General features: G+C 38.6%; 1 protein-coding gene across 2 annotated transcripts in view; it reads right to left on the bottom strand.

Annotated features, from left to right (window-relative positions):
* The window catches only part of LAD1 (ladinin 1), a 1049893-nt gene extending 1046708 nt beyond the window's left edge, over positions 1 to 3185 (bottom strand). Inside the window, exon 1 of one of the 2 annotated variants that reach the window (XM_044076520.1) lies at positions 2853 to 3185. In XM_044076520.1, the coding sequence (XP_043932455.1) occupies positions 2853 to 2890 (38 nt within the window). In that variant the 5' untranslated portion in view covers positions 2891 to 3185. The remainder of the gene's footprint in view (positions 1 to 2852) is intronic. The other variant, XM_044076519.1, reaches the window with a different exon arrangement.
* Between the last annotated feature and the right edge of the window lie 13014 nt (positions 3186 to 16199).

Here is a 16199-nt window from a genome sequence, read left to right as displayed (position 1 = left end):
TGCTGCCCTCTGTGCAAACTGGCAGCTCTTTGAGCAGCTATGAACAGTGGAAGAGTATGGAGAGCATTTCCTACAGAGGATTTTAAATTGGAGAGGTTTGATTATATACAAGGCATGGGTAAGCGATTTTGCACGATACACGAACATGAGGCTTTTATATGAGCAGACTGAACGACTTTTACAAAGTTAAGTCCTCAGGCTAATAAGATAAATACACAATAAGCCTTCCACCTGCAATTCCCAACTCAGATGGGTTGAATCAGCCCTCAGCTCCCACCAGAGTGCAGAAAAATTCTCCTAATGTAAAACAAACTGGTTTTGAGCTGAAGTGCAGTAATGCTTTACAACAAAAGGTAGAACTACTGCAGTATCAGGAAGCCTTGGAAATAAGTTCACAAACCCTGAGAAATGTTCCCAAATACAGAAATATCAGCAAGATGAAACTCTTTTACACAGATAAGCCCTCAGGCCAGTCAGATAAACATACAATAAGCCTTCCATCAGCAGTTTCCAAATTGGATGGGTTGAGTCAGCCCTCCACTCTACCACAATGCAGAAACCCCCTCTTAATGTAAAACTAGTTTTGAGCTCAAGTGCAGTAACAAATGTTTTACAATAAAAGTCAAAACTCCTGCAGTATCAGAAATCTGTAGAAATAATTTCACAAACCCTGAGAAATGCTCACAAATACAGAAAAAAAGTGTGCAAATGTAGGAGAACTTCTGCAAACCCATAAAAGCTTTACAAAACTTAGAAATACTGTGGCAAAGTCAGAACAGTTCCACCATAACGAGTTGGAAGATCACAGATCATGTCCCCAAATAACTGTCACCTGCCAACAAGCATGGACTTGGTTGTGTGTTCTCCTTCTCCTGGTTGTGCATTCTCCTTCTCCTGTGCAATCAACAGCATCCCACACATTTCAAAGATTGAAGATTCATTGATGACAGAATAGTTTTTGGTGGTACTAAGCCTGATCAACAGACAGGCAAGCATGTTTGGATAATAGAACTCATCTTGACTAGAGATACATTATTCTGCCTTTACAGTAGGGTCAAGGCAACCCTTCCATAGTGAGCTTAACACTAAATTTGATTCTGTTGAACCTAGCCTTTGATAGTGGTACAGAATTTTCCATCTTTACTGTGCTTAACACCAAAAGAATTCCAAATGTGAGCAGCATTCACAGGTGGTGGCTTCACGTCATAATGTGTTTAACAGCACACCCATCCCATTTGAGGCTAATATTCTTTGATGGGTTAGAAGACATTCTCTGCACAGTACTCAGTATTTACCCAACTGATAAGCTTTTCCAGAGGTCAGACATGAGCACAGCTTTTTATTAGTAGTGTGCTAGTCTCAGAGTGCAGAGTACATCTGGCTTCTTCCACACTTTTTCAGGCTTAATTCTAGCAAGGAGAATTGGTATCTTTTTCCATTTAATGTCACTTGGGGCCCTGTCAATTTAGGAGTTCTGCCACTGTTCAGAATTTGTAAATAACCTACAAAAATACAAAGTGGCTTCTTCAGTAGGTACATCGGACAGTAATGTTTACTTTGTGCAACAGTGATGTGCTGTCATGAAACAAATAATCATGTTGAATGGTTTCCATAAATGTGGTGTCTTCTCAGGTGGGATGCTTAGGTACACAGTTTCCACCATGCACATCTTGAGTAGTTGCAAGACTGTGCACTAAAACCCGCCAACAGAACTTTGTTACCCACAACCTTTTAGCCAGACTGGGATGTGGACCTTCTTGCAAAAGCTCTGTTACTAGCTGGATCTGTTTCTCATCCTTTGCACAATTGTAATCTTCCTTTGCATGCACTAGTCTTGCCCTAGAGCAGCACTTTGTCTGTTCATCTGTAATGATTCACAGTATCATTGCTTTCTAGTGTCTCAGGAGCTGACTGCCTAAGTTCTTGTCATCTGATCATAAACAAGCTGTATGTCTGCACTGACTGTACTGCTATCTATGAAAGGGAGCTAAATGATGGGTCTGCACTGACTAAAAGTGAGATAGATGATGGGTCTGCACTGACTACAATACTGTCTATGAAAGTGACCTACAGGATGTTAGCAGTCCTTAGTAGGAGTTACTTAACATCTTGAAACAAAATTCATATAACCACCCAGTAGACTTTTCTACTTATCTCTCACATTTCGTGTACACTGTCTCATATACAGTCATGTTTGTCCATTATCAATGTCATCTCGTCTTTTTTTTTTCCAGCAGGGTAGAGGGTACATAAAAAAATGGTGTCCCACATACATTACATCTCAGAGCGACAGTATAATGCATCACATATGCACATTAACCAGGGAAGAAAATCCAGTGACTCCCACAAGTAGTGACTGCAGAAATGTAAGATTTATACATCAAAAATGGGCAGACTGTGTACAAACTGAATAGCATTGCAGAAGCTGGAAAGTCCAAGTACCACCCAAATGAGACCTATTGAAAGATGAATCTGGCAGGTTTACAAACCAGAAAGCAGCTGCAGAGTAACTTTATATGAATTAGTTTTACACTTTTACAAACCTCCTTCCTTACCTAGCTACTGCCTCTCAGAAAAAAGGCCTCATGATTAGTCAACCAAAACTTTTCCACTTGCAGGTTTATTTTTCCAAGTTATTGTCAGAAGACTTTGTGAGGGAGTGACTGCAGAGTGATAAAGTTTTGCTTAGTACAAGTCATATTTTACTTTTTGAAAATCTCTTTCAGCTACTGAAGTAAATGCAAACTAAGGCAGTCTTTCCCAGTATTTTTAAGAGGGCTCTGCATGGGCAGGTGTATTCCTGGTAGTGATCCCTGAAAGAGTTAAAGATTAAAACAGAATTCAGTGCCTACCTGGAGAGAGCAGACCAGTTTCTTCTGCCGATAGACATTGCACTGACGATCTTTATATTGTATTCACTGTTTCACAGCCTGAAGATAAACAACAGCTAGAATTCTTTGTTTAGAATGTTAAGGATAAAGTTTTAGCATTTTTCAAACTTTGCAGAATGTCTCCAAACAGATTTCCCTTTAACGTTCTCATTAATTCCGCAAGCATTGAGCACCTGTACCCTGAACTCCACGCCCATGCTTACAGAAAGGTCACATGGGAGACAGTCTTGCATTTCCAGCTGTAATTTCCCTATTAGCTGCACCTCGTAAATGAATGCACTCGGGCAACAGATGAATTATCTTAATACACAAGTTAAGACAGACAGACAGACAGACACACACACATGCTTGTAAACACATGCGCAGATGCACAAAAACACACACACACACACACACACACACACACACACACACACACACACACACACACACACACACACACACACACACACTTACATGGTGTATTCTTTTTCCCTTATGACAATGGTGTCTTTGACATTGCTTTTTTTTGGTTTAATTTACAACTCTCTGCAATGTTACTGGTTTCATTAATTTATGTTCTAAACCTCCACACCAACACAGTGCTCCTATTTAACTCTTGGTAAGCACAAGTTAAAATGATTCATTGTCCTAATTTTTTTTTTTTTGGTATAATATTGTATTCTGACCCTTTAATGGAACAAGACTGAGAAAAGTCTGAACAAATTAACTGAATATAAGTCTACGACTCTGTACATGAGGTAATAACATACCAAGGACAGTGCAGTGCTCAGAATTCTGTAGTCACACTGGAATCAGTCCCCCTTTGTCAGAAAGCTGGTGCATTAGTAATGTGAAAGTGTGTTAGTCATACTTGTAAGGGTGTGGGAATATGTTCAGAATTCACTGAACCCTGGGGTGTGGCACTAAGCCAAATGCACATACATAGACTGTGGATTGCTGTGACTTTGTAGACAAAGAGTGCTTTCTTCCATACAGCATGCAGCTGTATATGAAGTTGTTTTTAATACACTTCGCAGTTGCTGCTACTTCAGTGGTTAAGGTTTTCGAAATTCATCTGTTAAAAAAAATATACAGCTGTTGTTCAGACACGCTGGGTTTGTAGCTGGACTGAATTATTCAGTGGACTGTCAGGGAGTTAGCTACAGGGTATGGTGGGCGTATTACTTAGGCAAATGGGCTATCCCATTGACCCTTTTCATTTACAACCCTGACACCAGGCAAGCAAAAGAAGAAACATAGATAGTACTTAGCCATTGTTATTGCTACTCAGGCAAGTAAATACATCATATAAAGTGAGCGTTAATGACAGCTGAGTTACAGTGACAAAAATGCATTATCATGATGCATTACATGAGAAGACCCAAAGCTGTTATTTAATGTTATCACTATAGAAATAACAAAGCAATAACTGTTCATATTTGCAGTAGATTAAGTAATAACTTGGAATAAATCAGAATGGAAGGAAAATGAAACAAGCATTTTCAGAAATTCAATGAACTGGAGTTCCACAGTTAACATCTCACACAAATCAAGGCAACACAAATAAGCCTCTTTTTACCTCGTACCAAGAAAGCTTTTGCTTTTGTTTGGGGAGTGTAGATGTTCAAGCATTTTAGGTTTGAAAGTATACCTCTCAAGTGTACCTCATTTCGAGGAACATTCCTCATTTGGGGTCTTAAAAAGTTCATGTTCCTCGAAGTCCCACATTGAAAGGGTCTGTCACACATTTAGTGTTAGGAATATTTTAACTGATGTCAATGATAAATAGAACTGAATCATATTATTTTATTAAAAGACATAGTCTGTAAGTAAAAATATCACATTTTAGCCACTCTGCGAGGTTCCTAACTGAAGTTGTTAGTAAGCCATTAGTAAGTGTTCCACATTTTTGCCCATTTGTTCCACATTACGTGAAGTGATGTTCCTCATTTTGGAGATTGAAAGTTAAGAGCTATGTTTGAAAGCCTTGGGGTCTGTTCGTCTGTAATATTCCTTAAAGTAGGGAGGGAATTCTAAAATGCTAGCCTTAGTGTAGAAATGCTAGCCTTAGTGTAGACAAAGCGGTGTCACCAGCAAGAACAGAAAAGGTACACCTGGTAAGAATTAAGACATTTGGCTTTGAGCTCTAAGTGCAGTCAGGAGATTTAGAGCTGTCTGCCTAACATGGGACACTGATTCCCCAGTTGAAGAGCTGGTAAACTCTAATGGTAAAAGGAACCAAGTTTTCCTGGTGAGTATAACACCACAATGTTCCCTGACACATGAGAAAGTGATTAGCCTGTTCACATTTTTGGTAATGCTTTGCATTTGCTTGGTGTTTTCCCCTTGATACACAGCAATAAGCTGGACAGGCTGTCAAACAAAGGAAGGAGCATGTTTGTAATACAAAAAGGTCTTGATTTGAATGGTAGAGGGATGCATATGCAGTAGTTTATTTCACTTCACTTCACTGGTTGTAAGGAGTCTCTGACTAATACCACAAGGCATAGCCTTTTTTTTTTGACAATGCTGACTTTGAGATCTAGCAGTTTGGGTCAGTGCTAAAAGGTTAGTGAAATTAGAAGCTTAGGTATGTTGCACTGACTTTCCAGGATTGGGAATGATCAAGTTATTAGATAACTGTGGTACCAAGGCATAAGACGACTGTTTATAATAGAAATAAAGAGAGATGACACAATATGGAGGCTTGACAAACATGTATGAGGAATCACAGTGTACTACTGGGTACTGCAGATACAGTAGTAAATCTCCTGATGAGGTTGCTATTGAACCAGGTTAGGAGCCCCTAGTTAGACCACATGCTAGATGCCTTGTCCATAAAAGGATTGTGCTTCGTAGTATGAAAAGTTATTCTTAGTTCATTTAATAAGACCCTATTGAGAATCCCGTTGTCTTAGCTGGGCATGATGGCACAAGGGACTGACCAAAGGACTGCAATGGTAATGTGCACATTTTTGAACCATGTTGACTGGATGAAATGTTCCTTTATTAATTAAGTACTGGATGATAAACTACTTACACAAAGATGATGGAAAGTTGGGGAAGAGAATAATTTTAGGTCTAAAGTAATTAACTTTAAGTGAACATGATACTTTGGGTAGAGAGAAAAGAAGAGGGGAAATGTTTCCATTGCTAATATTCTAGTCCCACTGGCATGAGAAAAGTTTATACTAAGGACATGCGTTTACTGATGAAGTCATTTTCAATTTCTTTCTTTTTATGTGCTTTCTTCATGTACTGCCTGACAGCCATCAGCTCTGCTGCAAACAAATGGCCTTTCCTTTTCAGTCATAGAGATCTGAAGCCTGCATGTGACACCACTGCAAGACTCTCCCTTGCTGAGCTTCTGTTATGATCAATACCTCCCAAAAGTGCTTTTTCACCTCCCCTTGATCATAACCAGTTCCTTCCTCAGTACCCCCCTCTCTTCTGTTCTGCACTGCTTTCTGTCTGTCCTTTCCATCTTCCTTTGCATGTGTGTCAGCTTCCATTCTTCTTTCCTTCCTTTTTATCCTTTGGTCCCCTTCTTCATGCACATGTCCTCATGTCCTTGGACCCCATTACTTTCAACACTCTTTTTCTTTATTGTGCAGGTCTGTCTGTTATATAATGTTTAGCCCTTACTTACTATCTATCAATACATTTTTCCACACCTTCCTTCTTATCTCCTACCTTTGTCTCTTCCCCCACCTTATGTTCTGAACATTGTAAGTGTCTTACATTTTAGTTTTTATATCAAATTTAATTGCTTGCAGTATTTTTCAGGCTGCTTCCATTACACCCAGTTTGCTTGTATTTACAACGTGTTCATCATTGTCTCTTCAGAAATTGTATTTGTGGCTTGCTATTTTAGAATATATATTCTCTTTTTTTGTCCTTTGCATAAGCACTATATCCCTCTCGGGAGGCACATATGCAAATTAATATACTTTCTGTAGGCATTTCCTTGTAAGTCATGTGTATAAACTAAAATATATGTTTCCATAAATTTATACTGACACCAGTGAGTGGTACATGCATTCATCCTTTATAGCTGAAGAATTTTATACGTACTTTATAAAATCCATATCTGACCTACTTACACATAACTCCAACACTATGCCCCCCACTCACTTTCAAACTGAAACATCAGAACATTTAACTCAGACCCAATCCACAACAAGACACTTAACCAAAGCAGAAACAACCAGAACTCTTTCTCATTTCAGCCCATATCGACAACATCAATAAAAAAGCTTCTGCTCAAACTAAAACCTTGCTACACATCAGCAGATAATCTCCCACCACAATTCTTAAACTGGCTGCCAACTCAGCCACCTATCCAATCAGCATCCTCATAAATAAATCTCTGTCTGAATCTCTAGTCCCTACCTTATATGGAAATTATTGCACATCATCCCATTCATAAAGGAGATAACGACACCAAAGTATCCAGCTTTCACCCCATATCCATTTTATTTCCTATATACAAAATTCTCAAAAGATGTATCCACCAACAATTAATGAAATACCTATTGCAGAATAATCTAGTTACTCATACTCAGCATGGCTTCCGACCTGGGCATAACACAGCTACAGCTTTAATTCCTTTACAGATACCATAAATAGGGCCAGAGATGAAGGAAACTATGTATCCTTTTGCTTGACCTCTCAAAAGCCTTTGACACAGTTCTCACCCCTTACTCGTCAACACGCTTTTCAACCTAGGCTGCTCTCATGCCACAGTACATTGGTTCCAAAGCTACCTGGAAGATCGGAAGCAAGCTGTAAAATGGTCAAATCAGCTTTCCCCCTTTCTCCACAACCCCACCTGAGTCTCTCAAGGCTCCATCCTAGGCCCCCTACTATTTAATATTTTCACTAATAACTGACATACCTCCTCCTTCCCAGAACTCTCTTTCAATATGCTGACAACTGCACCATTTTCTGTACCACACGCACTCTTACTGAACTACTCTCTAACACTTAAAAGTCTTTCACTGTCATTGAATCCTGGCTCACAAATGCACAACTCTTTCTTAATCCTAAAAAACTAAACTTACAGTCTTTCACCCCAAAAACACCACCCTTGGACCCAACCAGTTTAACATCTACTCAGCTGATAACACAATCATTGAGCAAGTACAGGAAACAAAACTACTTGATGTAATTATCAGTAACAAGCTAGCCTTCAACCTCCACATTCAAAAAAAATATCAAGAAAACTCACACGAAATTAGGACTTCTTTATAGAAATAGGCAGTTCCTAACCACAACAGCCAAGGCTACCCTGGCCAAAACTTTGTTGCCCCCCTCCCTGTTTTACGATGCTACCATACTCACCAACCTACAAAATTCCAGCAAGTTCAAAATGGTATAATGCTATAATAAAGTCGCAAAGTTCACCACAAACTCCAAATACTATACCCACCACTGTAAATCACTTCATGAACTAAACTGGCTTGAACTTCTCAACCATCTCACATATATCCCAATAACTTTTACGCACAACCTGATTTACAAACCCACTGCCTGCCCTGCCCTAGACAAGATAATTACACACTACATTCTAAACAGTCCCTCAGATCAGAGAACAAAAACTAGCTAACAGTCTCTAAACCTTCTAAAAGATACGGGTAGTGTCTATATTCATTCTCTGTCTCAAATTACGGAATGACCTCCCCTTAGCCACCAGATCAGTCCCAGGCCTGGCACCCTTCAAAGCCTCTTTAAAAGAACATCTAAACAAGACATGACTCTGCACATGTACAACTCCAGGTTAATCCCCTTCAACCCAGTTACCTCAGCATCCACATCTGCCCCACCTTTACTCTTCATTCCCTTCATCCTGTATTGCACCTAGGAAACCTCAAACTTTACTCCCCTTCTTCTACCCATATCTCAGCCAGCACTGGCTCTCTGTCTTTCTAAATGCCCACAAACATCTCCACTTCCTAAACTGTGATGACTTTCCTCCCCTCCTCAAACTAATGTAAAATTACTCTTGTTATGACCTATGATCTGTATCTCTAACTCTCATGAAGTTAACTGTATTTTAATCAATTGCCATGTTCATATGTGTTCAGTATACTGTTTGCAAACTTCTCATGAAATCTATTACACAAATCCTAATGGCACATTTGTTTATTGTAAATGTTTTCAATTAACTATGCATTATTTAAACTTCTAATCTCTTCTTAAAGTATGTTGTAAAGTACATTGTGAAGTTTAATTTGTCTTCTAAATGTGGAGCTTTTTCTCCCTGGGCCTCCGCTGAAAATGGGTTCTGTGACCCAGTTGTGCTTTCCTGGTAAACAAACATCAAATAAATAAATATATGAATATGGATATGATATGTACACACATATGCAGTGCAAATATACAAATGATTTCTTAGTTTCATCAGTGAATGACACATTCACATGAGTCCAAGACTAATCTACACATGATTGTTATGCCTGTGTGTATAAAACCATACATGAATGAAATGTACATAAATAATACACAAATCATGCAAGTGTCTGCATGAATGTCTGTGTGTGTAAAACATTCACATATAAAAGGTACTCCTGTAAAATAGACAAGTGTGCAACATAATGTGATGTCAAGTAACGTGACTTGTCAGAGACAGACTGTTAGTTTATATAAGTAGGTAATAAAACTGCAGCTTCTGTCCTTGAGAACTGAACTCTGTTTCAATTTCTCTTGTCTTTTACTGTCTGCTTTCTGCCCTAGCCACTTCAGAGCACATCACCTGATTTAAAATCAGGTACTTAACCTTTACAGGTCATCAAAGTTTGCAAGTTCCATTTTATCTCAGGCCATCTGACACAGCAAATAGGTTCACTGATGAGACTGTGATATTTGATGTAAAAGATGATTGGGTTGTGTTAGTTGTAGTCAATTACTGTTAATTTAATTGATACTGATATTAGCTTCATAATCCTAAATTTGTTTCACACCAGATGAATAAATTTGTTACTTGTGTCTATATTTGGCTTCTGTTGTTCCCACCAAGAAACATAATTGGTGTGAAACCAGTGTGATATTTAACCTTAATGAAAGCATAGCACTGATGCTGAATCAGTGTATACAACAGAATGCACCCTTTTGCTATATTCTGATTTAACAGCTGATACTTTCAGAGAGGACAGAAAGAGGTTAAAACTGTTCTGAAGGGTTACCGTATTGTGACGGGAATAGCGTTAGAGTACTTTATTTTTTTCAGTAGCCCAATACGTCATTGATTCTTTTATTGCATTTTGAAACATTTATTTCCTGCTGTTGAGCAGTAGAGTAAATTACAAGTTCTGTCTGGTTTGTAACAGTGAGATGTGGGGAATCTGGGGAGTTTTTTTTTTTATTTGCCTGTGGATGTAATTTAACCTCAGCAATAGTGTGCCAGGCATGGCTGAGACTTTGCACTCAGCAGAAGGCAAGCTATTTAGTTTCCTTTTACTCTTTACCTTCTTCTGTATTTCTGATTGTCTGGAATGTTCCTTGTTCTCAGTCACGAGTCTTCTGAATGCCATGCAGTCCGCCAGTGTAACTCATTACACAGCAACAATCCTAAACTATGTACTGATGCCAAGCATTTCTTCCTAAAAATTTCAGGCAGAACCTGCATTCCATTCATAACTGCTACAGCTTATAATACTGCTTTGACATTATGAGTCTCAGTTATTTGTGCTGATGCATTTAATCTGGTTTTGTTAATAAATTGATACTTTACAGCTAAACCTGTGGCCATATAACAGCTGAATAAATTCTCAAGGTTATTCTGGTGATGTACTCATGACCTGGTTATTTGCAAAGAACTGTGCTGTCACTTGCCAAAGAGGCAGTGGTATACATCCACGAATAATTACTTGCTTAGAATACGACTGGGATGTCATTTGTATGTCTTGCTAAGACAACCAAATACTACTAGGACAACGACAAGATTTATGAGAGGTGTCATTATGCACAGAATTAGTGCCAACTTCACAGCATAAACAGTAACCAATTCCTGAGTCCTTTCTTCCCCCAAGATTATTATGGAATGCTTCCTGGCTGCTTACTCTAAAGTTAAAATGTCACCTGTGCGGTCTTTGATAATATACATGGTTGCTTAATCAACCATGCCAAACACACCCTGTCTGAGCCCTTCTTAAAAACTGCTCAGCTTAAGCATAGCCGCTGGGTACGTTCCTTCGGTATGGAGAATAGCTATCATGATGCTACCCCATAAAGGGGGCACCACCGTAGATCACAGGAACTATAGACCCATCAGCCTAATAAACCTAATTTACAAACTCATGTAAGTCATTATATCCGATTTCAAAAGTTCTGATATTGCTCTGGACCTGTAACAATATGGCTTTGTCAGATCACGTCTACTTAATTTAATAAACTTCTTTGAGAAAGAGATAGCAGCCATTTGGTGTACCTAGATCTAATGAAGGCCTTTGACATTATTCCTCTTGTTAGAACTATAAATAACCTTAGAGGCATAAATGTAGACTTTATGTTGTAAGATGGATAGAAAACTGGCTGGCAGAACCCCTATAGTTAAGTAGAAGGTGGCACCTCAGAAAGCAAAAAAATCTGGCTAGTGGCATTCTTCAGGGCTTAGTGCTGGGTCCCCTTCTGTTTAGCTTCTGCTTCTTTAATATCCAAGTCATTAACCCCGACATATAGCCAGTATAATTTCTGGATGTTTGCAGGCTGGATTTTACTCGTTCCTAGCATCCAGTACCATATCCTACAACAAGCGCTAAACCTTACAAGTCAATGTTGTATTAGAAACAAGCTTAAATCAAATGCAATAAGTGTATCATTGTCACTTTTGCTAAACATATATTGACAACAGTGTACAGAATGGAGAACACAACACTCCAGACTGATATGCTTGACAGAAGTCTTGGCATCTTCATAGATTACTTCCAATTCTTTAACCACCATTTAGCAGCAGTATTCAGGAAATCCTTCTATCTAGCCCAGATAATAACTAAAAGGATCTCATCCAGGTAAAAATAAGTTATTCATCTTTACCCTGTCCTGGTCAGGACAGTTTTAGAATGTAATTCCCCTTTTAGTATGTACCTGTCCAAACACATTGCACAGCCAGAAAGACTCCACCAGTTCCTAGCTAAAAAGAGCAATAAAGACCCTCACTTACCTCACTTGCTCCATGTTCAAATCACCATAGGCAAAATCCAGTGCCACTTCCTTGCAAACTAAGGGTCCCCCTCTATGATCCAGGAAACACATACCATGTATGTAAACTTATTAGGAACATTAACCATCCAACCCAATACCATATTCATGGGTGACTTTAATTACTCCACTATTAACTGGAAATCCTAAACAACACCAAACATACTTGCACATGGATTCTTGGATTTTGTAAACACAAACTTCCTGGACCAGATAGTCAATACACCAACCAGGGTCGCAACCCTAGTGGATCTATTCCTCACTAATATGGGAAAGTGCTGCACACCCCCTACTGTAATGCCTTCCCTGGTAAGGTCAGACCACAAAATGGTCTCCTTTGAAGTAAAAATAAAACCTGGACTCCCAGCTCAACCGGGAATATTCAGGAACTATTCTAAGGCTAACATCCTGCTATTTAGTGATAACCTGTCAAAATTTCAAGCCCCCATAATCTCTGAGAACACTGCTGCCTATGCAGAACTTTCACACAAACCCTGAACAAGCATGTTAATAGCTGCATAGAAGCAGCTGTACCCACCCGGAAGAAGTACGGAACTAACTCAAAAAACATGCTGTCCTGACTAGCAATAATGTACAAGAAAGATGAAATTAAATGCTGGAGATGTGGACACCTTGATGTTGTCTAGATACATATGGTTGTTAATTGCAAAATAATTTCCCCATTTTGGTTAGACTTTAAATATCTTTGTAAAGCTCTATGGAATGACAACTGTATAATTTCTGACTCCCTTATCCTTTTCAATGTTCCTGTTCCTGAAGTCATTCCTAAAAAACAAACATTTTTACTGTGGTCTACCCTCTCTATAGCATGGAAAATTGTTACTAAAAATTGGAAATTCCAATCTACTCTTGTCTTTAAAGTTGAGTTTATTCATCTTGTGAAATACATTTGTAAGAATGATTGCTACTATAAGAGCAAGGGCTAACAATACAACCCGTCATTTAATTGCTTGGACAAAATTGCCTAGAGAAATATTAAGTGTTCTATGCATATTGCTTTTTTAGTTGTTATGGACATTGTATATAATTAGTTTTTTTTTTTTCTTGTTGATATACTGTTGTTATTTTGTTATAAAATGAATAAAAACATTTTCGGGGAAAAAAAAGCCATCCTGGTGGAATGAAAAATCCATAGGCTGTGTAACAGAAGGAAGACAGTCATGGCAAAAATTAGGAAGTTCAGCACCCAGCAGGATAAAAGCACTCTCATCAAATTAGACAAACAACTTAGAGGACAAATAAAGTCTACCAAAGCCAAATTTGAAATAGGTTTGGCCTCCCAGGCCAAGGACAACCACAAAGCATTCTTTAGCTATGCCCGCAACCTCAAAGGCAATACACTATTGTGTGCAGAGCTCAATGTAAATGGAGCCACCTATACTGAGACAGAATATATAGCAAACCTCCTGGCTGATAAATTCATCTTCAACTTTACCCCTCTCTCCCCCTCAAACACTTCCCTCAGGAAATACCATCAGATATAACTACACCTGCTATCACTAGGGAACAGGTCCTTAATGCTCTCTCTAAGACCATGAACACTGCATCAATGGGCCTAGACAATATCCCAGAATGCCTTCTAAATAGCATTAAATATGACCTATCAGGACCTCTGGAATTACTATTTAACTGTAGCCTCCAAACAGGCTCTGTGCCTCATGAATGGAGAGCAGCAACAGTCATCCCTCTGCACAAAGGTGGGCCATCTACAGACCCTGGAAACTACAGACCCATAAGTCACATTAGTCATATGTAAAGAGAAAATTCTGCTACCCCCATCTCTATAAACTACAAGGTGCTCCTCTGAATACGTTTAAACACTCTGGACTCAAACAATGAACTTCACTTGCAGGCTCTCTGCAAACCTGACAAAATGCTTTATAAATACGAACGTTTGCTATCCCCCCCATCTCTAAACTACAAGGCTTCACCCTGGATGAGTTTAGACACTCGGGACTCAAACAACAAAATTTACCTGCAAGCTTTCTGCAAACCTGCCAAAACGCTTTATAAATAAGAAAGTCTGTTTACATTTTTTCCCTTTAATCAGCTTTTCAATATGCAATGTTATTTGGCTTGAATAGTTGTGTTTAATATAATGTGTTTGTTATATTTGCAATCTTTGTAGTGTGCACACCTCCATCCCTCTCCCAGCTTATTTTAATTAGGAATTGTACATGCAGGAGTTTCCGATTCCACTGTACTTAGTTAAGGAGGAGTACCAAAGACCCTTAAACTGTTTTTCTTTCTAAGCTGCAAATGTACCCTTATATACCTTACTGCTTTTCACCCATAACTTAACTGACACTATAACCAGCATCTTAAATAGATTTGTTGCAGCCTCACTGATAGTTTTTTTTTCTTTCTGAGTGCTTACCTGCTGGTCCTTGTTCTCTGTTTATCCCTTTTATATCTATCTATATATATATATATATATATATATATATATATATATGTTACTGCGGTGGTGGTGCTGTGGTATTGTTGTCGCCTCACAGTTAGACGTTGCCCGTTCGATTCTCAGTTAGAGATTCTTCTGTATGGCGATATGCATAAATGGGTGTTCCTTCATTGAAGGTTGTGCGTTAGGCCCGGCAGGCCAGCACTTAAAAATCTACTGCCAATCATTAGCGGACCGGAGTTCCGCTGTGGCTACCCCTAACCGGGAAAAACCGAAAGACACAAACATATATATATATATATATATATATATATATATATATATATATATATATATATATTATTTGTATATCCTATTTATCCCTGTTTTACTCTTAGTTTTTCTTCTTCTTCTTCTGCCCTATCCCCCTTAACTCTGTTTTGATGCCTTCTCCCATGATGCTTTGCTCCATTTAAATACTGTCCTAGTTGGCACCATTTTTTGTTCCAGATTCTGTAGTCTATTTTTCTTCTCCATAACTTGACCCCTCCCATTCCACTATCACTGTATTTGAGTCTATTCCTTGACACTGCAAACCTGTCACTTTTCCCTGCAAAAATAATTACGGTTTCACTGATTGTTTTATTTTTTCAGCTTCCAGTCTGTTGAGACCTGGGCATAGGAAGTAAAGTGCAACAGCTCCAGGCTGTGTTGCTACATAGTGAATTGAGTGCTGTCAGAGTCTCAGTAGCTTGCTGGAGTAAGAATAGTTACTGAGATATACGATACCAGCATCCAGGTATTCAGGACTGACAGGGTGAGAAGGTACCCAGTGATGTGACTTTTTATATGAGGAAGGAAATCCAGTGCCTGGTGGGAAAGGAGGAAGAGCCATAAAGAAGCAGAAGTGGATGGAAGTGTTGGATATAGAACTAGAGCAGAAGATGATAGGAACACAGAAGAGAAGGTATTTTTAGGTGTCTGAATACAGATGGTAAGAAAGTCAAATTTTAAGAGAAATAGGAAGATCTAAAACAAGAGGAAGTGACAGGTGGCGAGAGGAAATACAGTGTGCTCTTTGTGAAGAAAGTGAGGCCTGCTGCGGAGGTATTTAAATGTAGACTTGAACTGATGGAGAACATTCCATTCAGATAATAAGAAGACCTTCATCTGTCTTTCTTTCAGGAGTCATTCCATAAAGATGATGTGAAGGCTTTCATGTTTCTTTGACATGTTAGGAGATCTTGCAAGTATATACTGATGCTTCTAGTCTATCTGGTCTGTTTTCTGTCCTGTAGAATTTTTTCCTCAGTTTCACGGTGTTATCTTTAAGCATAATTTTTTGTGAATACACCATATAAAGGCATAATGGGATTCTCACTGAAGTACTACAGACACAGATGTAGTTGTTACAATACTTACAAGGTTCTGACAGGAAATTGTGAAATACAACATCATGGCCTATCCAGCTAGTAAACGTCTGTGTTTATACCAGTCATGAAGAAAGATGATATAAATGACTAGAATTTATTTATTTATTTTATTTTACATTTGTTGACCGGGATAGTCCAACTGGATGTATGTCCATTTTCAGTGGAGACCCGGGGAGAAAAGCTCCACATTAAGACAATTTACAAGACAGAAATCTTGACCATATACAATACAGATAATGTCAGACAGGTAAAACATTTTAAATACAAGAACATTTATACAGTACTGTTACAGTA

Source organism: Protopterus annectens, chromosome 7.part0 (assembly GCF_019279795.1).
Source record: "Protopterus annectens isolate FY-2018-M chromosome 7.part0, PAN1.0, whole genome shotgun sequence".
NCBI lineage: Eukaryota > Metazoa > Chordata > Ceratodontiformes > Protopteridae > Protopterus > Protopterus annectens.
This window is presented reverse-complemented; position numbering and strand designations above follow the sequence as displayed.